The 27,496-nt window shown below is 40.8% G+C and overlaps 1 protein-coding gene across 2 annotated transcripts in view; it reads left to right on the forward strand.

Moving 5' to 3' along the window:
* Pir (pirin) overlaps nt 1–27,496 on the forward strand; it is a 103,589-nt gene that overhangs the window by 23,757 nt on the left and 52,336 nt on the right. For both annotated transcript variants that reach the window (XM_027432673.2, XM_027432674.2), the window contains 2 exons: nt 8,919–9,002; nt 13,165–13,371. In XM_027432673.2, the coding sequence (XP_027288474.1) occupies nt 8,919–9,002; nt 13,165–13,371 (291 nt within the window). The remainder of the gene's footprint in view (nt 1–8,918; nt 9,003–13,164; nt 13,372–27,496) is intronic.

A 27,496-nucleotide genomic window follows, 5' to 3' on the forward strand; every position in this document is an offset into this window, starting at 1 on the left:
AAGGGATATTCTGCCTCCAGAGATCTAGCAGCAGCTGGAAGGTACTGAGGGAGTCTGTGATTCAACCTGCCTGAGTCATTAAGTTTATGAATTTGATGGTTACAGAAGCTTGACATGCATGTCAGACATTTAAATCAGAATGAAAGGAAGATAGACTTGAAAGACGTTGAAGAATAGGGGCAGTGTAAACTATGAGGAAAGTAAGTCAGTTTTTTCTTTCTTTGAAGCTAGAAGTTATCAAGTAAAGCTCTTGCATGTCTGTAACACAGAACTTTAACAGTCATCTCACCTTAGGGTACTGTAGATTTGGGTCTCTTAGTCAATCCCATCCTTTCACTCAGGAATCATAAGTCTTACATACCTACAGCCCTAAGATTTCATCTTTGCCTGGAATGGCTGATGCATCTGAATTGGAAAAGTCATCCTGTTACTTTTGTGAAACCTCTACTGTTCTGGTTGCTGTTGCATCTCCTATCTGATCTCTCCTCAGAGACAGCCACTGTGTTCACAACACCTAAGTGATGGCATCGGCATTTGTGAGGTGACATGGGCTGATAAAAATAGCTTCATTTTTCAGAGACAGAAAATGTTGCTTTAGTTTCTTGCTCTGCTGTTGTTACAGTGTAACCTTAATGACACTGAATCACAATAATAATATGTAGATTATGGTATATACCCAGGGCCAGATGCTTAAGATAGGCTGAAATATTATGGAAATCCAAGCTGCATTAATGTATTCAATACATCTTCAGTGACAGCTGGATGCAGGGCACAGTGAAGAGATAAAAAATGTCCCTGTTGAAAGTGCTTCAAAATGTAGTCATGCACAATGACTTTCTGAATACAACCCAGTGGCTCAGGAGACAGCAGCAAGAACTGACAAATGAGATTGCATCAAATTAAAAACACTTCTGTATGGCAAAGAAATAATCAAGGTAGTGATGAGACAGGCTACAGAATGGGGAAAAGTTTGCTAATTACCCTCAGATGAATCTCCATGTCAGAGGGATTGATGTGTAGAATATAGACAGAATTCAGAGCTTGGCAGTGGTGATGCATGCATGGGGTGGGGGGCAGAGGCAAGCGAATCTCTGTGAGTTCAAGGTCAGCCTGGTCTAAAAATTGAGTTCTAGGACACTCAGGGCTACATGGAGAAACCCTGTCTTGAAAACAAAAACAAAAAAGCCAAAAAAATATTCAGGAAATGGATACCAAAACAAATGATCTGATCAATAAATGAGCAAACAATTGCAGAAAAAGTTCTCAATAGAAGTACAAATGGCCATCAAATATATGAAAGAGATGTTAACTATCCTTAGCTATTATGGAAATGCAAATCATACTCAGGTTGAGATTACACTTCTCCCTAATCAGGATGGCTATTATAAAGACCACAAACAGCAACAGATGTTGGTGAAGATGCAGGAGGAAATGTAACACTTATCCACTGTTGATGAGAATATAAGTTGGACACAGTGAATTCCATTGTTTACACTAATAAGTATGCTTTAAAGTCCCAGCCTTATTGGATCTTATATTCCTTTAGATAGCCAATAAATGAATAGTTTTACAATATACTGTCCTGTAGTGAAAAAAGCTGAGAAGAAGAAACAATTCAGTGTAGGACAGAGTAGAACAAGATGAGATAGATGGTTTCATTCAGTGTGTGATATTTGAAGTGAGGCCTTAATGAAGTGACAAATGGAGAATGTTGGGAAACACACTATAGGAAGCATGAGGGAGGATCTGAAGGAGGACCTACAGATGGGATCCCTGCCCAAGGAGACGTGATGGATGTGCTAACTCTAGAATTTATTGAACATGTACTGGGCTCCTGGCCATGTGTCATCATTTTGTTCTGACCATACTCAAGGCGCCTAACTTTTAGATCCATGTTGTATATGACTCCACTGATCCTCTAAGAGAAAGTAAAGGACTTCACTCCAGAGCTCACAACTCAGAGATAGCAGCCTGGTGATTCCAAGCAGGCCTAAACCTGACTAGCTCCTAGATGCAGAAACAGCCTCACCATTAGGGAGCAGTGAGGCAGGAGTTCTTGAAGGCTCGGCCCCTGTGTAGGCTTCTGATAGGACCATGTCAAGGTAGGACCAGAGGAACTTCACCCTTCTTGTATTTGCCATTGCTGGCTGGATACCTGAACTGTGTGCCCATCCTGTTTCCTTTATTTATTTGTTTATTTTTAAGATTGTTGTTATAACTGCCTTTGGGGACTTTCGAAGGTGTATATATGAGATTAGTGTTAGATGAGTAGTTAATTTTGTGTGAATTTTCAGGTTTCAGAGGGATTGCTCACATTTTCATTTTGGGTTCTTTAAGTGTATGAATTTATACATGATATTTCTGCCCTTGAGGACAGTTCACAGTGTCTAGTACACAACGTGCTCCTTGATGGCCTCTCTTGTCAGCCATGACCTCAACTCTTGGTGGTTTTGTTTTGTTTTTATTTTTGTACTACACAGCTACCACAAGAAACATACTTACATTTTAGGGCAAAAAGAAACAAAAAGGAAATATAGTTTTCCCTATAATGTAGGGAACTTTTGGCTTTACAGGTTGAGATTTGTGTTTCATTACCAGACACACAATGGGACCTCTTCTCCTTGCTCTTCTTTCTACATGACTGCCAGAAAGAAACAAGGAACTATAGCTTCTCTTGTTAGGAATTCTTCCAAATTAACTGACAGTTCCCTGAGATACACCTTTCTCATATTTTTCATGGTAAATGACACTTTTCTTTCATCATGTTGTGGGTTTGTGCCTTTCTTTCTTCAAACACAAACAGCCAAAGAATTAGGAACTTACAAGGGAGCAAAATACTTGGTGAAGACCCATGGAGAAGACTAGAAGGAGGAAAGGAAGACAGGAGACCCAGCAGCAGCATATCAAGTACTCAGAGGAAACACCTGGTTCAGATTACAACCTTATTACTTAATTGGACACATGCTACTTTTGAGTTTAACCATAACACAGTTCGACAGCCACCAGTGGCAATTCTCCAGGTGTTTGTGATTACGTAATGCCCTAAGAGATCATCTGTATTATTTCAAATCTCAGAAGTAGCTGCTTGAGGTTTTTCTTTTCTTTTCTTTTTTTAGAGCTCTTCTACAGGCATCAACTCATGCACAAAGCTGCTGTCAAGCATTTATGACAGTTAAAAATAAATAAATAAATAAAACAATAGACTATAATAAATAAAGTGACAGCACTTTCTTTGGAGCCTGGAGATTTTTGCTTTAAGTTTTGGAAGGGAGGTGTGGTACAGTCAGTAAAGCGTCACTGGCCAGATGTATCTAACTCAGATTTTACAACAAACGATGTTTTCTTTTGTATTACCAGGAAAAAGAGGAAGGGCACACTGGGGAAAACATAGGGGGGGGAAGGAAGGGGATGACTTTCTTTTCATGCTCTAAGAACTGTTTGCAAGTGCTTCCTGAAACCAAACTTGAAAGTAGCCTTCTCTTATGTAGATTTTCATGTGCAAATGAGTCATATCACAATTTACATTTCAAGTTATCTCTCTGTGTGTAGATGTGCATATGTGTATAAACATATGTGTACACACATATATGTTTGCTTATATAATGGTTATGGCTTGCAAAGTGAAAGACTTCATGCTTGGGCAATTGAAGATAATCTGGGGCTGTGATTTAAGAGGGCCTTCTTTGAGAGCCCAAAGGAGAGCCTCAGCCCAAGCAAAAGGGAAATTACCTTAAATTACCTTTTTTCCTACAATTATTTTAGTTGAAAATCAATCTGTAGCAAAAACAGGAAAGCAATTGTAGACACTGCTTCTTTGAAAATTGGAAGCTTGCTTTCTGTCCCTTTAAAGTTCTTATTGAATCCCAAGTGCTTTATTCCCATTCTGGAATGAGTGCCTTCCATAAAAATTAATTATTGCCCATGAGAAAGTCTGCACTACATTATCCTCACTTGGAAGCACGTGAATCATGTTTGCTGTTGCCTTCCTGCCCAGCCCTGCCCATTTAGCTGGGGGACAAATCTATAATGACCAATCCATTGCACTCATTTTTACTGTTTAGAAGAGGCATTGTCTTTTTCAGAATAAGAATGCATGTTTCTGTTGGAGGGGGAGGGAAATTATTTATTATAGAAAATTCAAATTATCACAATAGTAGAAAGAAAATAATAACTCCTGCATACATTTACCATCTTCAGATGACTAGCATTGACATTCTCTATGTATGTATAGGCATCTCTATGCAGACTAATAATCATAGGATGAAATTTCATTTGATGAATTGAAATGTATTGTTGTATTTGACTACTTTAAAATATAATTATTACCACTTATTGGTCTTTTGGCTATAATCAAGTATAAAATATAATTGTTATTTAACCCGCTCTTTTTCCATACATACATTTAATTCTTATATATTAGACAATTTTCTGTTTTAATTAACTTTTTAGGTAAACATACAAAATAAGAGATTCATCATGGCATCTTCATATGTATGTGTCATTTTACATTGTTCTCATTTTTTTTCTTCCCTAACTACTATGTGGCATGCAGGTAGAAAAGGGAGTAGTGGGGATACTCCCTGCATAAAAGGAGGGAGACAGAACAGGAAGATCTGGAGAGGAGTGAAGGAAAGAATATACCAAAACAAAGCAGTATGAAAATGCCACGAAGAAATCTGTTCATTTGTATGCTACTGAAAAGCACAGACACACACACCATCAGCCCTCCCCCCAATATACAAATCAAAAAAGAACTGATACCCAATACGGCTATGGCACAGTATAAAAGTTAAGTAAATTGGCAATAACAGGTCTGTTAGTGCCCTCATCTGAGGTTATGAGGAGGTATAATAACGGGGCTATTGCTCAGCTTCAGTTGTCAACCATTTGAGAAGATGGGAGAGTAAGAAAGATGGAGGCCAAAAATGGCTGTGTTTTTGATAAAGTTAATGTTGGAGTGTGTGTCTCTAGGCAGGTTGGTTTCTGCATACTGCTCATGAAGGTCCCTGTCACACACTTGAATCATCGAAGAAGACCCTGCTTTTCACGTGAAAGCTGAATCCTAAGAGGAAGGGGAAAGGAAAGGGCCCAGTTTTGTCATGCAATCTCATCCCACTAGGAAGCAGAGGGTTAGGTGCATGCATCAAGAGGTAGGAGGATGTTAACAGTGATGGAATACCCTCCATGTAGGAGGAAATGCCAGAGGGGAGCATAAGTTCTCCTTGAGATTTAATTGGCTGTGGCTGATGGAACAATGGTCACAGGGAATACATAATTCAAGCTATGGCAATAAGAGGCAAGCTTGTGTATAAACTCAGTATACTGTTATTCTTGGTTCTGTTTCTTAGATCTGTGAAACATCTTCCTATTCTTGAATTTTTTTCTCACTTATTAGCCTCCGTGTCTTCATGGAATACCCTTCTTGACCACTGTCACTGGTGCCTTTTTTCCCAAGCACATTCCCATTTTTCCCATTGCTGTAACACAACATCCAATAAAGGCAACCCCCCCAAAAGAAGTATTTATTTACTCATAGTTTGAGCTTATATTATAGTCCCACCATGGTGGGAAAGGCATGATGGCAGGAGCTTGAGGTGGCAGGAGCATGGTGGCAGGAGCATGGTGGCAGTTACACTGCATCAAGTCAGGAAGCAGAGAGAGATGAATGCTCTTGTTCATATCCATTTCTTTCATGTATTCATCGTGAACCCTACCCAATAGAATTGTGTCACCATCTTTAGGGTGTCAGCACCCACTTGGTGACTATCAACTGCCACAACTCCAGTTTCGAGGGCTCTTAGGGCCTCTTCAGGCCTCCAAGAGCACCCAAGGGTGCACATGGTGCACAGGCATTATGCAGGTAAAACACCCTTACACATATGATAATGATGATGGTGGTGATTGATGATGAAGTATCTATCAGGTACTGCAAACATATTCTTGGGAATTTGTTTTGGCTTTCTTTTGAAAACTATAGTGTCATCATTCATTTTCTTTTTGTGGTTTTACAAGTTCCGATTTAGAGAGTTGGTAGAAGTTGCTAGTTTAAGAGGTTTGTAGGAAGGATAATTAATTTGTAAGTACTGATTTTTTAAAATAATTTTTTAAATTAAAACCACCTTTTACTTGGTTTAGTATACTTGAGTGAAAATTAAAAATCCCAATGGGTGGATATTGGGATTTCAATCAGAGATTTCATTCTTCTGGTTCACTTGTTGAATAATAATGGCTAATGACAATTTTAAGTTTTCAAGATGAAAAAGGATAATCACTTTAAGGTTTAATGAGGATACACAGAGGCAGCTGAAGTATGAAAAATTGAATCCAGTTATGAGAACATCCACCATTGTTACTGGTAAGTCTGAGGTGGGTAGTTTTCAGAAAACCATTCATATGCCTTTCACAGCTGCTGGCTCAAAAGTAACTCTTTCAGGGGTTATAGGTGCATGCAGGTTAACTAGTTTAAATAAACCATGCAAGAGAGCCTTGCCTCTTGATCCCCCATGCACTTGAAGCCTGAGGTACTAACTTGAATATTTCCTGTAACAATATGAATATGTCTTTGAAGCAATTAAATGTTCCAAGTATTTGGTGTCTCTTTAATCTTTTTTCTCTGATTTGATTACAAGACCCTCAAAGAGAATTTTAGAGTTCATTTTTTCCTTTTGATTAAATAATGAAATAAGAGAGGTCAATTAGAATGCTGCTGGTTTGGGAGGTTTTCTACTGTGTACAAAATGCCCACCATTGCTGAAATCTAATTTTCAAATTCATTTGTCTAGATCAGAGTGGCAAATAGAACTCTGCAAAGATAGAAATGTTTTATAATCTACAGTATGATTATGGCCATTAGCTACAGGAGTCTATTGAGCACTCAAACCATGGCTGGTGCACCTAAGGCTCTGTATTTAAATTTTATGAATTTGATTTAAGTGAAACTTAAGCAGCTGTATGTGGCTAGTTGACACTTTTTGGGACACATACCATTTCTTTCCAGTTTTAGATTTAGGTGGACACGAATCTGGGAGCGCTGACTTCAATTTGAAACTACTTGACATGTGTCATAAACAGTCTTGAGTATCTACTGAGTCTGTGTGCCTGATGTCAGAAATGTTTCCTTTGGGTTTCCTGACTTGCCTTTAGGGCAAGGTGTGGTGACCTAAGATGTCACTCCATACACTCATATGAACATGGCCTTGCTAGCAGAGACTCTGCTAGTCCAAGAACAGGCTTGTTTTAACCTGAGCTTCAGGCCTGGCTGTACTGGGCCTTCAGGAGTGCTGCTTTAATTGGCTATGAGCTCTGGGTGGGACATAGTGAAATTTGCTTAAAGACATTGCATGGTGTGGATAGTCTGGCCCCCTGTCACAAATTCATTCTCTCAGTTGCTCTCCTGTCTTAGTTCTTCTAACAAGTCTTTGGTGGAAAAAATTGAACAGATCCTTACAACTACTCGATCCTATGCTCCTCCATGCTTTATTAAGCTATAATGTGACAATTCTATACACTGCAATGTTTTGATGTGCACACTTGTTGCAGTGTTTTGATACACACATATATTGCATTATTTTGATGCATGCGTGTGTTGCAGTGTTTTGATGCATGCATGTATTACCATGTTTTGATGCATGCATGCATGTATTGTGGAATGATTATCATCTCACCAGGTTATCGTGTGTGTATTCTTGTTTGTACATGTTTCTGTTTGTGAGTGGAGGCCAGAAGCCAACCTTGGGTGTGTTGTTCTTCAGGAACTCTCATGGGCTTGGAACTTGGCAAGTAGGCTAGGTTGGCTGGCCAGTGAGCCCCAATGATCTGTCTATCTTTGCCTCTCCAGCACTGGGATTACAGGTATCTACCATGCCTGACTGTTCTGAGGATCAAACTCAGGGCCTTGGGATTTCATAGAATGCACTTTACCCACTGAGCCATCTCTCCAGATTCATCATATCAAATGCAGTATTAGTTTTAGTCACATGCTGTGCATTGGGCCCTGAGAACTTATTTATTACTTATTTATCACATAACTGTGGGCCTCTGACCTACATTTCTGTATTTCTTCCATTTCAATCCTTAGTAACTAACTCTTTAATCTCAATTTCTATAAGTGAGATCATGCAGTACTTGTCGTTTTGTGTCTGTCTGATATCATTTATGTAATGTCTTCCAGCTTTATCCATACTATAAATAATAGCAGGCTATCTTCCCCTTGTAAAGGTCTGAGTCATTCTGCAGTGTGTGTGTGTGTGTGTGTGTGTGTGTGTGTGTGTGTGTGTGTGTGTGTGTGTGTGTGTGTGTTACATTTTCATTATCAATTCATTTGTTGTTGGACACCTGAACTGATTCCAAATCATGGTTATTATGAATAGTAAGTAGGAGAGTAAACATTAGTATGTGTTTCCTATGATGAATTTGTTTGGTTTTGGTATATACCAAGGATTGAGAGAGTGGGATCATGTGGTAATTCTACTTTTAGATTTTGAGTTTTTTAAGTAATCTTCGTTCTGTTTTCTCTGGTGTCTAGACCACTTTACTTTCTCCACCAACAGTGTATAAGTGGTTACCTTTCCCGAATTCTTTTCAACAATTACCTATGTTTTCACTCTAATAGTATGTACCTAACAGGTGTGAAGTGATGCCCATTGTGGTTTTGATTTGCATTTCTCTGATTAGTGATGGTGAGCATTTCTTCCCATACTCACCAGCCATTTGCATGTTTTCCTTGGAAAAATGTTTCTTCATATCCTTTGTCCATTATTTTAATGGAAAAGCAACTTGAAATAGGAAAAATGCTTTACAAACAAAGGTAGTATTTAATATCTAAAATAAATATGGAACTGATGCAAGTCAATAATGAAGACCCCAAACAATCTGATTTTACAATAATCAAAGGACCAACTTCTTCTGTTTTTTTAAAGGTATCTTACCTTCTGGAAGGGGGCAGCATGGCCCATGAAGACTTCTGTGGGCATGTTGGTAAAATGAACCCAGGAGACCTACAGGTATGGCCATGACAGGGGATTGCCAATTGGTTATCGATCTTAGATGCTGTATGTTTGATCTTGCCCATTTCTGGTACATTAATCCTTGCTCCCACTTCTCGTATGCTCAGACCTAGCTCTCTCATGTCTTTTCTGTTGCTATCACAGAATACCCCAACAAAAACACCTTAAAGGAGAAAGAGTTGCTTTTAGTTCACAGTTCCTGGTGTTACCAGGGAAAACAGGGGGTCGCTTTTGTTGGTTTTTAGTCTCACTGATAAAGAATTTAAAAAAGAAGAAGCCTCAGATGGGAGCTTGAGGCAATTTATTTGTCTTTGAGAGAAAAACAATAGTGCAGGCAAGCTGTGAAACTTAGCAGCTGTCAGCAAGACAGAGATGGGGAAGCTGAAAGTCACATCTTTTTGAGTTAGGGTCTACGAAAGTCAACATGTTGAGCAAAATTCAGCATGTTGGCAAGCAGCTGCATGTTGGAGGGAGAGAGAAAGAGTGAGAAAGTCCAGAGTATCAGGGAAAGCATGCTTAGGCTTTTGGTCAGTATCCAAGTAAGAGACGGAAGGAAAGAAAAGGAGAGTGCGCAAGCTCAGTGGGGGAAGATCTGAGGGAGGAGCTTCTGTGGTGTGTAAGTGCACTAAGGAGATAGTTATTCCTTCCACCCCCTTAGCCCGTCTTCTGGTGAATTAGCTTTGTTGAGTGGTGGGGTCTTGTGGCTATGTGACTGACAGGTCCATTTGGATTAATTAATTAAGGGAGGAGAAACTGTGTAATGTTCCAGTCTTTACGGATGATCAGATGGCCATGTCTTTATCCAAGGCCAGAGGTAGAACTCAGATACCATTCTTTTGATGTGAGGAAGTAGCTTTCCCTTAGTGGGCCTCAACAAAACTTTGAAATCTCCTCTTGTCATAGAGTATTTTAAATGTTAGGAAAGGGCAAGATGGATACTTTTCCTTCTGCCGTATTACCAGGGAAAATGGTGTTTGGGGGCCAAAGGTGACCATGAGGGCAGCATCTCTCTTCAGTGTTTACCAAGGGTCCTAATGCCAGTCGAGCTACATAACAAAGCTATAGTCTGTCATGGTAGGGAAGTCAAGGTTCCAGGAGCTTGAAGCAGCTGCTCATATTACATCCATAACCAGAAACAGAGAGCAATGAATGCATGCTAGTGTTCAGCTCACTCTCTCCATTTCTTACAGTTGAGGATCCCCTGCAAAAAAAAGCCCTGCCTCAGGCAAGATGGTATTACTAATCAGTTAACACATCAAGATAATCCCCCATAGGGATACTGACCAAAATCCCCCACAGAGGCCTATCTCCCTGGTGATTCCAGATTCTATCAAGCTGAGAGCACTAGCCTTCACACCCCCCTTTCTGTGTATTCTTCCATTCTGCCTGGAAACCAACACAGATCTCCTGTATTCTGTTCTCATGTTTTCCTTAACACCTCAATCTCTTTTTTTCTTTTGGTGCTGGGGATCAAATGCATCTTCAAAGACACTTTTATTACATTTATTTATTCTCTATGTTTATGCATGCCAGCACATGCCAAGGTGCATGTGTAGTCCTCAAAGGACAACTTGTGGGAGCTGGTTCTCTCCTTCTACCAAGTGGATCCCATGGATTGAACTCAGGTGGTCAAGCTTGGCAGCGAGTGCCTTTACCTGTTGAGCCATCTCAGTTTTGTATATCCCTAATCACTTTTTAGTGCTTAGCCAGTGTTTGTTTTGTTGTTGTTATTTTGTTTGTTTTTACTTTTCTCAAAGTATAATCAAGAGTTACTGTCCCAAATACCATTTCTTCCTCATGTCACTGAAGTCATAGCTGGTCTGTCTGCATCCTCCCCTTCAACCTGTATGGAAGCTGTTCAGCATCGATCATTTATGATGCACCTACTGCCAAATTCAGCAGCTGAAGAACATTTCAATTCAGTCTGTCTAGTCTTCTGTTCTGCACTTGTGACAATTCATTATTTATGTTTCAGTTCATTTGCATGCTTCAGTGTGGTCACTTAAGTTAGTAACCCAAGGTCAGACAAGGTGGCTCACACCTTTAATCCCAGTACTCAGGAGGCAGAGGTAGGTGGATCCCTGTGAGCTCAAAACCAGCTTGGTTTACTTAGTGAGTTTTGGGGTAGCCAGGTTACATAGTAAGACCCTATTTTAAAAAAAGAGTAACTTAAGCTGTGTGCCATTGCTTTTATTTGTGATGGTATAATTTAAATCCCCTGAAACTGCTTAGATCATCTTGCTCAGTTGTGTAGGTAGGAGATCTGTATCAGACCACTTACATGTTTTGTGGGATGCGAAGTATACATATTGGATCACGGTGTTTTGTGTTCAATGAAAATGAAATAAAAAACAAAAGCAAAAGGAAAGTGCTATCATGAAAGAAGAGGGAACCTCATACTAGAGCAGAACATAAAACAGAATTTACTCGAAGAGATGGACAACTGACCCCAGGGCAAGTGATGGTCCTGTAATTGGTGACTTCTGCTGTTTGCCCCATCAGGCTGCCTTGTAGATGCTGGTCCACACTTTGACCATTTTAATTTCACAGCTGGGACCTGGGCATGGCAGCTTAAGTCTATAATCCCAGAATTTGGAGGTGGGGGATCAAGAGTTTAAGGCCAGCCTGAGTTACATAATGAGATCCTATCTCAAAACAACCACTGTAACAATAATAACAAAACAGGCTTCACATTTGCTTAGGATAATAATGGCATAGCATCTTTCAGCTTCTTCAACATTCCCATCTGCCTGAGCTCTTTGAGATCATTAGTATTTTATATCACAGCTTTAAATGAGAGAATAGTGATTCAGACGTATTTAAAGTGAAATGGTATTTGAGTTAGTTGAAAAGCTTCAGAGTTAGTAAATGATGGGGATGGAAAGAGAACTATATTCTCCTCATCCAAACCCAATGGGTGGGCTATTTTAAGTAACCAAACTATGTTTTATCTAAAAGGTTAATCAAGAGATTGAAACTCTGGGAGGGGGATTTCAGTTGGTTACTGTTAAGATACATTGTATACATGTAAGAAATTATCAAAGAATAAATAAAAATACCAAGAGAGGAATTTTTAGTGGAGGAGGAAAATAGGAAGAGGTCTTTGAGGAACACCAATAGCTTTTGTCAGACAGAAAAATAATTGGATCTCTCCATTAGAAGGTTCAATCAGCCTTGTCCAACAGAATAGAGAGAAATGTATTTAGACTTAATGGAGTAAAGAAATCTCCAAACTTTGTAGTGGTTTTCTTTCAGGTCCTCACACTTGTCTTAGACTCTCTTTCTTATGCTGCTGTTACCTTTATATGGACTCCTTCTGTTTCTTTCCACTAGTCCGAGCTTACTCTGGCTTTCAGCCTGATGGTAGAACCCTCAGGTAAGACAGCTTGAGCCATCTGATGTACTCTGATAGAACTCTGTCATTCTTCACAATATCAACCAAGCACTGAGATAATGATTATTTTGAGCAGTTGTGTTTAAGGTTTTTTTTTTTCTCTCCAATGGCTGGGTGGAAGATGATGCTGATGGCCTGCTTCTGAGTTTAGGTGGTGACAGTTCCCATGTATCCATACATAGCACCCTGTCTGAAGTGAATGCATTGGGTCTCTCCCAGAGGCTCTTGGTCACCGAGAGATGACAAATGTATTCTAAATGTCTCAGTGTTTGTTGCCCTTCCTTATTTTTGGTTTTTCAAGACAGGGTTTCTCTGTGTAACATCCTTGGCTATCCTGGAACTCACTTTGTAGCCCAGGGTGGCCTTGAACTCACAGAGGTCTGCCTGCCTCTGCCTTCTGAGTGCTGGGATTAACAGGTGTGCACCACCACTGTCCAGCAATTTTCTTAAGTCAAATCATACCGCAGTGCTATGTGGTTGCAACTCCTTATTTTGGAGCTCAATCTGAAACTCAGGGTTATCACAGGGAGGATTCTTTCACTTGTAGGAATTCCAGTTCTGATACTTTAATACAAAATGAGTAAGGCTTTGGAAACTTAGAAAAGCCCCGGGAACCATCATAGGCATTTCTTATTTCTTGAGATGTCCAGGCACTGTGACAGCAGCACCTGTTGGATGTGTCACTTTGCCACAGTGTTGTAGTTGTTGTGTGTGCAGACTTGTTAGGGGCTTGCTCCATTTAGCTTCTTGTTCTGGTGTTTGCAGTGGATGACTGCAGGCCGGGGCATTCTGCATGCTGAGATGCCCTGCTCAGAGGAGCCAGCCCATGGCTTACAGCTGTGGGTGAATTTGAGAAGCTCAGAAAAGATGGTGGAACCTCAGTACCAGGAGCTGAAAAATGACGAGATCCCAAAACCTACCAAGGATGGTGTGACAGTCGCTGTCATTTCAGGAGAAGCCTTGGGAGTAAAGGTAAGCCATGCCTGTTTTGTGTCTCTGAAACATGAGGTGTATGGGGACATCAGGGAGGATCTGGCTTCATTGTCATCTCTCAGTTTATCATGAAATGTGTCCCAGTGGATGAGCTTGCTTCATAGATAGCAGGATAAGTGCAACCTAAGGGGACCCAGAAATTTTTTGCTGTGTACAAGCTCATAGAGGAATATATGTAATATATACAAGAAAGTATGCTCAAAATAAAAAGTTTGAAATACAGTCTTCTAGGTATATCTTAATGCATGTACAGATTTACCCTAATTATTATTTTTAAATCCACCTTAATATTGCAAAGTCACTGCTTCCAAGACACAAACAAAAGCCAGGATCAATTTCACTCCATAAAGATTCATGCCAGGCGTTGGTGGCGCACACCTTTATTCCCTGCAAGCAGGAGGCAGAGGCAGGCAGATGTCTGTGAGTTCGAGGCCAGCCTGGTCTCCAGAGCAAGTGCCAGGATAGGCTCCAAAGCTACACAGAGAAACCCTGTCTCAGAAAACCAAAAAAAAAAAAAAATACATGCCAATAGTTTATGCCCACTTAGTAAGCAAGGAAAGCACATGGCAACATTACAGAGTTTTAAGACAAAATGAACTGTTGGGGCTGGAGGGATTGCTTAGAAGTTAAGAGTACTTACTGCTCTTACAGAGGACCTGGGTTTGGTTCCCAGCACCCACGTTGAAACATAACCACCTATAACTCCAACCCCAGAGGTTCTGAACCCTTTGTCTGGCCTTCATGGTACACACTTACAAATGCAGACACACACATAAATAAAATATAAAATCTTAAAGAATAAATCAAAATGAGCTGTTCGTTTACCTTGTATGGGACATGCTCTGTATAGTTTCTTAACCAAAACTTAGGTTTGGGTTTTATTCACTTACAGTTTGGGTTAGGGTCTTACTTTTTAACAAAACAAAAATCAATTTAGGAAGTAGGTATGACAACTATTGTTGCAATTCTCCACTGGAACAATTTTCTGGGAAGGCTAAGGATCCACACAGCAATCTGTGGTAATGGTGAACTTGGTCACAGATGCTAATAGGTGGAGTTGCCTAGAATCTGACCACAAGATGCAGATTCTTGGGTACATGGTCTTAAAAGGAATGCTCCTAGGGAAACAGTAAAAAGAACCTGGATGAATCGGGAAAGATGCTAAGCAATGTCGCTGTCTCAGGCAAAAACTGGAGTACAGGGGCTTTACCCAGACCCCATTGGGGACGTCTCAGGATCAGCATATTGTAGAGTTGTTCTGACCCACCCCGGGCAAGATAGTAGGTTTTTCACGCCCCCTCAACTAAAAGTAATTCATTTGGCCTTTGATTCTGGAGTGGAGGGTAGAAGTAGCCAAGGGAATCTGTTAAGGGGTCTGGAGATGTGGCACTTGGCAATGAGAGCATCGGAATATTGTCAGCTGCTTTGCTATTCTCTAGTGAACAACCAGCACTTGAGACTATTTTTTTCATAGTCCTTTCTGCTATTGATGTTTGAACTCAGACCTCCTGCAAGCTAGTCAAACATTCTACCACTAAGCTACACTTTTTAGCAATATTTTGTTTTTATTTGCCTATGTCCATTCTTGGCAGTTTTTTTTTAATTTTATTTTTTTGTAATTAATATTTTTAGTTCAAATTAGGAACAAGCTTGCTTCACATGTCAATCCCTTCTCCCTCCCCTCCCCCCAGCCCTCTCCCCAGCCCCTAACCTACACCCCACCCTATCCACCCTCCACTCCCCAGGCAGGGTAGGGCCCTCAACAGGGCTCCCCAAAGTCCACCACATCATCCTGGGCTGGGCCTAGGCCCTTCCCCATGTGTCCAGGCCAAGAGTGCATCCCTTCACATGGGATGGGCTCTCAAAGTCCCTTCTTACACCAGGGAAAAATACTAATCCACTAGCAAGGGCCCCCTAGAGTGCAGAGGCCTCCTCATTGACATCCATGTTCAGGGGTCTGATTCAGTCCTATGCTGGCCTCCCAGACAGCAGTCTGGGGTCCAAGTGCTCCCCCTTGTTCAGGCCAGCTGATTCTGTAGGTTTCACCAGCTTGGTACCGACCCCTTTGATCTTCATTTCTCCCTCTTTGCAACTAGGTTCCAGAGTTCAGTTCAGTGTCTATCTGTGGATGTTTGCATCTTGAGACTATTTTTTTATTAGTTCAAGTTAGGGAGCAAGCTTGTTTCACATGTAAGTCCCTTCTCCCTCTCCCTCCCCTCACCCCCATCCCTCCTCCCTCCCACCCCAACCTACCCCTCACCCCATCCACCCACCACTCCCCAGGCAGAGTAGGGCCCTCAATGAGGGCTCTTCAAAGTCCACCAAATCTTCCTGTGCTGGGCCTGGGCCCTTCCCCATGTGTCCAGGGCCAGAGTGTATCCCTTCATAGTCTTTTCTGGGAAGGGCTCTCAAAGTTCCTTCTTGCACCAGGGAAAAATGCTAATCCACTTCCAGAGGCTCCCTGGAGTGCAGAGACCTCCTTATTGACATCCATGTTCATGGGGCTGGATCAGTCTTGTACTGGCCTTCCAGATAGCATCTGGGGTTGATGTGCTCTCCCTTGTTCAGGCCAACTGTTTCTGTGGGTTTCTCCAGCCTGGTACAGACCCCTTCGATCTTTATTCCTCCCTCTCTTCAACTAAATTCCAGATTTCAGCTCACTGTATTTCTGTGGATGTCTGTCTCTGCTTCCATCAGCCACTGGATGAGGGCTCTAGGATGGCATAAAGAGTAGTCATCAATCTCATTTTAGGGGAAGGGCTTTTAGGTTATCCTCTCCACCATTGCCTGGATTGTCAGATCGTGTCATCCTTGTAGGTCTCTGGAGATCTCCCTAGTTCCAGATCTCTTCTCGGACCTATAGTGGCTCCCTCTAATATGGTATCTCTCATCCTGCTCTCTCTCCTCTATTCTTCCCCCTACTCAATATCTCTGCTCCTCCATTTCCTCTCCTCTACTCCTCTTCTCATGCTCTTATTGTGGCAGTACCCTCTCCCCTACCCTCATGCTCCCAATTAGCTCAGGAGTATCTTGAGACTATTTTAACTAGTAACTTAAGTGTTCTAGTTTCTTCTCTGTTGGTGTGGTGAAAACACATTGACCAAAAGCAACCTAGAGGAAGAAAGTGTTTCAGTTTACAGACCACTGAGGGAAGTCAGGGAAGGAAATCAAGCAGGAACTTAATGTGAAAACTGTGGAGGAACATTGCTCGCTGGCTTCTTCAGGGTCATGCTTAGCTACATTCTTTACACAGCCCAGGACCACCTTTCTAGAGAATGGTGCTGCCTACAGTGGACTGGACCCTTCTTCATCAATTGACAGTCAAGACAATCTCCCACATACATGTCTGCAGACCAATGTGATCCAGGCAATTCCAGTTGAGTTTCCCTTCTTGGATGACACTAGGCCATGACAAGTTGATGGTTACAGCTAACTATGACATTTGGTAAATTTAATTTTTTATGCACATGTGAGAATTGTCAATGGCTATTGAATAATTCACTCAATGAAAAACATTGCATAATTACCAAGTGGGTTTGGATTATCGCCTGGGACTCACTATTTTTTTGTTTACCCTTTATTGTAACCATAGTTCTATATTTAAGACACACATTGGTATATGTTTGCTTTTATTTGTGTTTTAGGTGCACATAGAAATAATTGAAGGATAAAAGATGTTTGCTCACAGTTAAGCATATGTAACAATTTTTCACCACCCTGTAGTGTGGTTGGAAGTGGCCTTTCTTTGTGTTTCTTTGACTGATTTGTTTCTATTCATCAAGCATGGAGCCCTCCCTTTTCAGCTTTTTTTGAAGTTTCCCCACCTTCATTCTGCTGAGGAGAGTTAAAATCTTTATGAGCTCTTCTGATCAAAGGCCAGAGAACATCACTAAGGTACACCAGAGAAGTACACAAGTGAAACTGCCAACCTTTCTCATTATGTATTTTTCTGTTACTTGTTTCTAGGACTCTAAAGTTCTAGGGACATGCATTCAAGGGACAATGAAGTGATGTTGAAGGGTAGGAGGCTCACTCTCCACTTCAACCAAGGTACAAGACCTTGGTTGGGTCTATTAGAATTGTCTGGGAGACTCCATTTAGAATTACAGGTGTGATGACACACAACTGTAATCCCAGCATTGGGTAGGCTGAAACAGGAGGATCTTGAGTTTGAGACCAGGCTGTAATACATAGTGAGAACCTGTCTAACCCTCTATCCTAAAACAATTTGTCTGTCTGGAGCATAAAGGAGAAGTCAAACAAATCAAACTGGTGATTTAATAAATAAGCAATGCCTATAATATAAATTCGTAGAGTTTGCAATGGTGTTTCACTTATAGAAAACTAAGGAAGTTTTGAGGTTGGAGTCAGTTCTAGTTATAGGCAGAAGGGCATTTTAAAGCACAACTAACAGACTGTGTTATGCAGCAATTACAACCAAGGCTTAGAGACCAGAAGTAATGTTTTATCTTTGTGAAGTGAAGTCTTGGTAGCTGCTGGCCTCACTTATTTCATTTTGTTGAATAAAATTTGTGAAGCAAATTATATTTTTCAAAGTAAGTGATCAATCTTTATTTTGAGAGCATTTTAACGGAGGCCTGTTGGAACCTTGAGCAGCATTAAGTTTCTAGAAGCACCATGGGTCCTTGGTTACCTGTAAGAATTCTGGTCACAGACTAGACAAGATGCCTCAAAATGAATAGTTGTGTGGGCTGTGTGCTCTTAAGGAAATGACTTGATTTCTCTGTGACTCAGTTTTGTAAGCACTACATAAGTGGTAGCTGTTGATATTATTATTTTGTTTTATTTCTACTTCGGTAGAAATTGGGTGGAGATTTATGTGTGTCATTAATGGTACTACTTATAACCAACATAGGCTCATCAGCAACTTCCCTTAAAATAGCTAAACTTTCTGGAAAATGGATTTAGTGACCACTACAATGTGTTTGACTTTAATATTCATATGGATTGCCTGACATGTTTGGACAAAGTGCAGATTCTGGTGTAGCAGATCTGCAGTGAAGCCTCAGATTACACACTTATAACAGGCTTCTGGGTGGTTCTATGCTGTTGCCCAGTTTGTGTAATGGGCATGGCACCCAGGCCAGGAGAATATGCTCATCCTTAGGAACTTTAATTTGGCTCTTGCAGATGTTGCTGAATGGTTCAATCAAGTGACTTCTGTCAATCCTACCTAATAATTCTAGACTTGAATATTTACATCTGCAGAAACCAAAAAGCAAAAGATGAAGAGTGCCTATGTAAGATGCTAATAAGCCATGCAATTAGCCAAACCATCTTTTTAATATGCCCAAAGGTAACTGTGTCACTTTTTCTAGGGTGTATGTGTTTAAACATCTATGCAGCCCTTGAAATGCCATAGCCAATTTTGAGCAAGATTCTGCCAGGATGACACAGTCTGAAGTAAATGTTGAAATGGGAGAGAAGAAAAATGGGATAGTTTGAATAGTTTCTGTCACTTTTGAAAGGACACGATTGCATGTTTGCTTCATGAGAGTATGCAATTTTCCAAACTTCATTCCATCCTTATCAGTCAGCCAATCCGCTGTATTTATTGCCAGCTCTTTTTGGAACACAATGCCGCTCCCCCTCAATGCCTCTATTTGACTCCTGCTGTTCTACATTCCGTTATGTCAGAAACAAACCTTGAGGAGGTCAGAGATAGACAATCTGAAGCCAGATGGCTAGGGTTCAAGGTTAGCTCCACTACTGAAACACTTTGGAGAATTTAAGCTGGGTGAACCTCAGTTTTCTAATCTGTGAAATGGAGATGGCCATGGTAACATTAGAGAGTCTTTAGGAAGAGTACATTGATTATATACCTCCCTGCTTGTGTATGTTTTGGCGAAGAGTAAGTCCTGTATGGAAGTTCTATGTAGTCCTATACATGCTATTTTCATGCCCTTTCTAAAGTCATAGATAATGTTCATGTGGCCTATAGATACAACATAAGTGTCCCCTTTTGGATCGGCAAACTTATGTAATCATGGGCTGGATAACTCCATTAAAAATCCACTTCCCAGAGGAATTTGCTATATATCTAACATAGTTCACTCCAATCATTTTGCATTCTATCTATGTTCCAATTTCAGAGTTACTTTGACTTCTTGGATTCTATGCTGTGCCTTTGCCATGGAACTTTTCCCTTCACTTTGTCCACCTGAGCTTGCTTTTGTCCTCTTAGTGATGTAGGCAATGTTATTCCCCCATCACAGCTACTATTTCCTTCCCAAACTCAAAAGAATTAGTTTACCAAGTAGCATTTTAAAAAACACAATTACACATGGAAGATGGGTAGCATTATGCACAGCCATGTTTTTTCTTTTAATCATTCCAACAAGTTTATGGCGCAAGCCTGACAGATACTCTGTTCATAGCAAGAGTTAGGTGGGTCAGTGGGTTTCTGATAAAGTGAGCCCAAGGAAACAAGCTCCAGCTGGCCTAGAGAGCAAACAAAAGAAAGCTTGCTCAGGAAGTAATCCTTCCTCCTACAGGCCACTCTGTTCATTTGCTTTATAAGCCACAGCTCTGTGAGAGCTTTAGCAAATCTGTGACTATAGATCTGTAGGCATTGAACAAACATTCCTTTTGGGATGCAAGTGAGTAGGACTTTAGATGGTATTCTGTTTTGTTTTTAAAGATGGAAGTGTTTACATATTTAGAATGCCAAGTTAAAGTGGAAAAAGGCCGGGAGAACAGAAACAAATGAAGACCCTAAAACTAAGAACATCGACTTTTTAAGGGCTTTTAAATATAATTCCCCTGGCTGTAGATTTTTAATGTGCTTATAGTTTGAAGACAGAAAAAATTTTGAGTTTCAAATCTCTAAATTTCATTGTATAGTTTTATTGTTTGTGTTCATATTATACTTCAATAAAATTGTATAATTTGCTGATGTCTTAGGAGTGAAGATTTTCAGTATAAGAAAAATGTATACAAATATAAATAAGCTAAGAAAATAGTACAGTATTCAATGTCAAATGAAGTAGCAAATAGACATTTAAAAAGTAAATGTCTACTTTTGAGCAGTTTCTGGAAACCTAATATAATTTAATCATTTTAGTAATCCAAGACTGATTTTAAAGATTGATTTTTATTTTCAACTATGTGTATGCATGTCTGTCTTGCATAAGAGTGCAGGGGCCCATGGAGGACAGAAAAGGATTTGATTTCTCCTGAGCTGGAGTTACAGCAAATCATAACCCAACTTGGATGCTAGGAACTCAACATGGGTCCTCTGCAAGAGTAGTATTTGCTTTTAATTGCTGAGCCATCTTTCCCCAGCCCTGGTGTTTTCTCTTTGTTTGTTTTTATGTTTTGTCCTATTATATAGCCAAGCTTGTCTTGAACTTTTTACTCTTTTGCCTCAGGTCCTAAAGTGCCGTGAGAGACTGACCTGGCTTGACTAATCTCAGTCAATCAATCAAGCAAGCAAGCAGTCAATCAAAGAATCAATCAAACCCGTCTCCACTATACTGGAACTTTATTCCAGAGCACTCTACAATATTACTAGCTCCCAAAGACTTTTAGTAATGCAAAGTTTGCCTCTTTTGCTAATTTCATTTTTGTTAGTTTTTATTTACGATGATTTTTCTTTTAGGATCTAACTTAATTAGATGGTATGAGAATTACCTTAAAATGTTACCTTAAAGAATCACAATCACTATATTGAATTCTGGTTGAATTTCTCTTCTGAAAAGGTAAAGGAGTGTATTGTCACGGGTAGGTGGGGTGAGAGATGAAAAGAATTATTATAATGGGGCAGAGAGCGTCCTAGTATCCTGTTGACACAGAGGAAGTGAGGAAAGATGTTAGTAGGGAGAAAAATATTGAAATGTGCTATAGAAAATGGAGTTTAGTACCTGAATATTTTCCTCAGCTTGCTACTGCTCACCAAGAGCAAACTCAGACTCCTACCCTTTGGTGCAGTCCTCCCAGCTGTCACAGACCAGAAGCATCCTGACTTCTGTACAGATCCACACAGCTGTCCTATCTTCACAACTCGGGAAGGTTTTGGACATCTCATTTACGTCTCACATTTCTCTAGGATCTCTATCCATTCAGTCATTAGGTACCTGCTCTGTTTGTATACATTGCTTCCATATATTAGGTATATGATGTGAATGAGATACAACCACTAGCCTCAAAAAAAGCTCACAGTTAAGAGTGTAGAAGAAGCCAGCAATATTAGAAGTGTACAATGACATGGAAAAACAATAAAAAGGCCATATATAAAAGTTGATCTCTGTGAGTTTGAGGCCAGCCAGGTCTACAGGGCCAATTCCAGGAGAGTCAAAGCTACACAGAGAAACTGTCTCAAAAAAAACCCAAACAAAAAACACCTCACCCCACCCCAAACCCACCAAACAAACAAAAACAGTTTCATGATTATTCAGACAGGAGGATTAATTCTGCTTCTGTGGGTAGAAGAAGTACGTGAAAGAAACAGAAGGGATAAGGGTTGTATCTTCTAGTGGTTAGTATAAAAAGCTTAGATATGGCCTAGGGAGAGAACTCAATAGGCAATATGCTTCTAATTCAATCTCAAAAACTCACATAAAAATACTGGGCATAGTGCTACATTCCTGTAATCTCAGAACTAGGAGGTGGAGACAAGCTGATACCTGGGTCTCACTGGCAAGCCAGCCTAGTCTATTTGGCAAACTTGGAGTCCCAGTGAAAGATTCTGTCTCAAGAAATAAGGTAGATGATATCTGAGGAGGAATGACATTTGAGATTGACGTCTGGCCTCCAGAAGCACACATTTGCATGTGTACCTCCCACATGTGAACACCTGTGTGCAAACACACAAAAAACAAAAAGTGGGAGCTAAGAGACTAAAGTGGAAAATTACTTGGGACAGTTAATATGGGCTCCGTAGGCAACTGCGTGTTGGAGTTGTGAAAGGGAAAGAGATGATTTGAAATACTGGAATGAAGGGAAATTCACAAGTAAGTTTGACTATGACTGCATTATTTCTAAGGCTGATATTAATTGTATATATGGTTCTGTATCCTTTTCTCCCAGTGTTCTATGTGGTTGGGAGAATGATCTATGATGGCCACTTTGGGTTTTGAATGAGTGAGTTTATTAAGTATATTGCAAACTAAAGAAAAAGAACAAATAATAGGAGATGGATGGATGGATAGATCGATCATACATACATAGATAGATTGTGTCTTAGTTAGGGTTTCTATTACTGCAATGAAACACTGTTTCATGAAGCAGTTGGGGAGGAAAGGATTTATTCAGCTTGCAGGTCTACATTGTTGTTCACCACTGAAGGAAGTCAGGATACGAATTCAAACCAGGCAGAAACCTGGAGTCAGGAGCTGATGCAGAGGCCATGGTGGGATGGCTTGCTGCTTACTGGCTTGCTTCCTCTGGCTTGCTCAGTCTGCTTTCTTATAGAATCCAGGCCCACCAGATGAGGGATGGCATCATCCACAATGGGCTGGGCCCTTCCCCACTGATCACTAACTGAAAAAATACCTTAAGCTGGATCTCATGGAAGCATTTCCTCAAATGAGGCGCCTCCCTCTTTGATGACTCTATTGTGTCAAGTTGATACAAAATCAGCCATTACAGATGGATTGATGGGTACATAGATAAATAGATAGATAGATAGATAGATAGATAGATAGATAGATAGACAGATAGCAAAACATCATCAAATTGATTGATTGGGTAGTCAAAACATCCAGCAGAAATTGAGTGTGGAAAGCCCAACTGAGGCAGTCATCTGGAGTTCTCCAGAGTCACAGGCAGTGTCCCCTAGGCTGAAGATTCTGAGTAAAAGAGCGATAGCAACACTGAGCTAACATCATCGAATTGGGTGCTCACAAAAGCTGCAGCAAACTGGCTGGGTTCTGCATTGAATTTTCTCTCTAAGGATGAGGCTTCCATGGTTGAATTTTTGGCTGCTTTTTCCCACTGTAGACACTTTTATGTCACGGAATAAACAATAGTAATCTCTGTTGGAGATCATTTAACTCCGAGCTCTTCTCAAGGACACAGTGATTTTTTTTTTGTTTGTTTGCAGATTTTTTTTTATTTGAATTAGAAACAAGATTGTTTTACATTACAATCCCAGTTCCCTTCTCCCTCTGGTCTTCCCCTACCCCCGACCCCAACTAAAACCCTACCTATCACATATCCTTTCTGCTTCCCCTGGATGGTGAGGCCTTCCATAGGGAGGACATAGTGATTTTAATACCCTTAGCTTCCCTTTCCCCATCACAGAGCCATGGTGACTCAAGAAGGGGTGGGGTTGGAGGACACTTGATATAACATGCCTGGTTCTGATGTTGGGGGAAGACAACCACACTTCCCAGTTTCTCAGTGACCTCAAACAGTACATGACAATTTGCCAAAACAATATACATCACACTCAGAATTTATCTGAGTAGCTGGCCTTGAGGTTCATGTGGATGTGGTCTTTAGCATCTCTGTGTAGTCCTATTTCATTTCTGACACCATGAAGCTATTTCTTTCTATAGGAGTGGCTCAAAACAGACCAGGTGGTCCCTGCTGTTACTCAGCCTCATTCCACAGAAAGGTGAACACTTGGCTTTAATTTGGTGTTGAGAATAGGCAAAATTAGGCTGCTAGTATTTTTAGTAAATAAGAGGACACCAAAGAAATGCACCCAACAACTTCAAAGAGCTTGACCTATGGTAGGCAGCCACAGTTGGCACATCATTTGGAGTTAGGAATGTTCAAATAAACAATGGTCAAGATCTGTTCAAATCAGCTGTACAAAAGGTTACTCTTGCCCAGGGCAGCCCACTCACCCCAGAAATACCATGGTTGGTGTGCATTAAGGATGCCAGATGTTCTTATTTCTTCAAGATCCCCCTGCTGACCCAATCACCTAGGAAGTGCATTCCACTGATGTTGACAAGCCCTGTTCTGCAAGCAACAGAAGAACAGATAGGAGCATTTGAAGCCAGAAGTTACATTCTGTACCATTCATATATCCTTGGCCTTACTGGTGAGGATTATAAATTTGCAAGAAAATTTAGGCTAGTGAATGCTATAAAGAAGGAAGACAACACCTTACATAAATGTGAATGGATATGCTAGCGTATCATTCTGCTCATTTCTATGGCTGTCAAGGCTTGTATTTTTATGATGTAAGAAGTCTTTCATTTTCAACTACAGCCAAAAATACAGGGCAGCTTCGAAAAGGTATCTTCAGGTTCCTGCATGATGCAATAAAAGCTGATGTGTATGCTACTATATAAAGCTAAGTGAAAAGCTGTAAACACAGCACTTCATTTTGACCAGAGTGCATTGTTAACTAATTGACAAACATACTAAATGTGATTAGTCAATTTCATTGCCAGTCAGAATGTTGTTTACTTGAAGCATTAGACTTTAATGCTGTGTTGTTCATACCTTAATAAAGCTTAAAAATAATTTACTGCTATGGATAGGGAATAAGTAGTTCCAAATTTTAGAATTCCAACCCAAATGTGCTGTAAAGCGCTGAAGCTGCTACTGTATTTTTAAGAAAAGGAGCATGTTGTGGTCGTAAAACCACAGGGAATCCTTTTTAGCATCTACTGCAGACCCAGGGGCATTCTTTTAGCTTTAGAAAAATGAGATGAGGAAAAAGAACACATATGCCTTTCCTGGAAGGCCTTCCAAAATCATCCATAGGAAATGAAAAAAGATTCTCCAGAAAAATCTACTATTAGTTCACGTGAGCTCAGCTAACAGCTACTATGGGCCGCCTGTATAGGACTTGTGACTGTATGGGGAGAGGAGGAAAGGTGACAAAAAGCAAGGGGCTGGAAAGGCACACTGGAAGGGCCAGACACCCAGTGTGGGATGAGTGTACTGTGATTATCTTGCAGTCTCCTGGATGTGGTGAGTTCATGAGAAGGCAGAGCAGGAGGCTCCGTCCAATGTAAGGATCCAGTAAGGCAGGACTAAGTCTAAAAGAGAGAACTGACTTTGCAGACAAGTACTCAAGGGGATGCAGAGATGGCTCAATTCCCAGAACCCATGTTGGGAGGCCACAGCCACTTGTAAGCCCAGCTCCAGTGGGAATTGCACACCTTCCCCCAATAAAAATGGGTCTTCAAAAGAAATGCACCTGTAATCCCAGCAGAGGGACGGTGGAGACAGGAGGTTCCATGGGATTTGCTGGCCAGCCAGTCTAGATGTATTAGTGAGCTCTAGTTTCAGTGAGTTCCCTGTCTCAAAAAATTAGGTAGGGAGCAGTTAATAACGACACCCAGTCTTGACCTCTGGCCTCTACATGCATGTTTAAACATCCACACCCTCACAAATCTGGAAGTTTGTGCGCACACACACCCACACCCCCCCACACACCCACCCACCCCCACACACAACATATTTGCATTCATATACAGGAAGGATAGGGGACAGCACCATGAAGGATGCTTCTGTGCCAGGTAGGTGTGTGACAGTGTTAAACTAACGTTCAAAGTACACATTTGTTGTCTTAAGCATGAAAAAGGGTTAAGTTATAATCTTTTGTGTGTAAAACTTCCTGACAATTTGCTTTCATATGTTTGTGAGTCTATCATGTTGAGAGTATATCTATTCCACACAGTACAACATAAGTTGATTGATGTCTAGCTTGTCCATGATCACTGGGAAAGAGAACAACGAAAATCTTCCTTTCTTTTGAAATGTTAAAAGTCCGAGTGATGAGCAAAGGGGTCCAGACCAGGCTGGTGAAACCCACAGAAACAGCTGACCTGAACATCGGGGAATTCTTGCTCCCCAGACTGGTAGCTGGGCTACCAGCATGGGACTGATCCAGACCCCAGGAAATGGGTGTCAATGAGGAGACCTCGGAAATCTATGGGACCTCCTGTAGTAGTTTAGTACTACTACATAGGTGTGGACTTTGGGAGCCCATTCCATATAGAGGAATACTCCCTGAGCCAAGACACATGGGGGTCGGCCTAGGCCCTATCCCAAAGGATACGATAGACTTTGATGACACCCTATGGAAGGCCTCACCATCCAGGGGGAGCAGAAAGGATATGTGATAGGTAGGGTTCTAGTTGGGGAGTGGTAGGGGAGGACAGGAGGGAGAGGGAACTGGGATTTTCATGTAAAACAATTTTGTTTCTAATTCAAATAAAAAAAATCTGCAAAAAGGTCCCTTGTTCTCTTTCCATATAGACAGTTAGGATTAACATTACATTTTTGTTTTCTTGGATCAACTATAAATAGTAACTCAATAGATCTCAATATTTCTTTTTAAAGGAAGACAATATGAAGTCTACAGCCAGAATTTTTTCCCTACAGCCTTCAAACACCTGAGTCTGGTTAGTTTTCTTCTCATCTTTAGTCTCTGACATGAATGTTGGCTTCATTGTCCTGACCTCCTTCCATGATCCTCTAGTTACAATAAATGTTACATAAGAAAGAGGAAGAATTAGGTTGTGAAGAAGAGGAGAAAAAATAACCAGTCATTTTTCTGCCTTCCCACCATTTTGGTACCAGTTCTCTTCTTTTCTGTTCCCTTCCCCTCTCCTCAGCCTCCCCCTCTCTTTCCTTCTTTTTGAGACAAAGTACTGGACAAGAATAACCTCAAGTTCATGGTCCTCCCACACACACTTTCTGTATGTTTGGATAACTAGTATCCAACACTGCACCCAGTTTTATGCAATGCTGGAGTTTTGTTCTTGCAGGCAAGCACTCTATCAACTGAGCTACATCTGAAGTCCCTTGGGGTCTTGCAGACTGTCTCAATCCGTCCTCACCAATGGGCTTCCTGCCAACTGTGTCTTTCTGGATGCCTTCTTCCCCCAATTAGCTTCCCTTCGTGGCAGTGGCATATCTGCTTGTCAGAAATCAGTACTTGCCAACATCACTTTCTATCATGGGAGACTTTGAATGTCTTGGACTAACTAACAAAACTTGGCTGAGACACTGATTTGAGGCCATGTGGTACTTTTCAGTCTAAGAGAGGGTTTGAGCAAGAGTGTCTGGTGAGCATCACTAGGTATGCCAGATTCTTTTTCAGACAGGTAAAAACAGTGCATTGAAGATGGCCTAGAATTTGATGGAGAGGGCTGCAAGACCAAAAGAGGGT

This window comes from Cricetulus griseus, chromosome X, assembly GCF_003668045.3.
Source record: "Cricetulus griseus strain 17A/GY chromosome X, alternate assembly CriGri-PICRH-1.0, whole genome shotgun sequence".
Taxonomy (NCBI): Eukaryota; Metazoa; Chordata; class Mammalia; order Rodentia; family Cricetidae; genus Cricetulus; species Cricetulus griseus.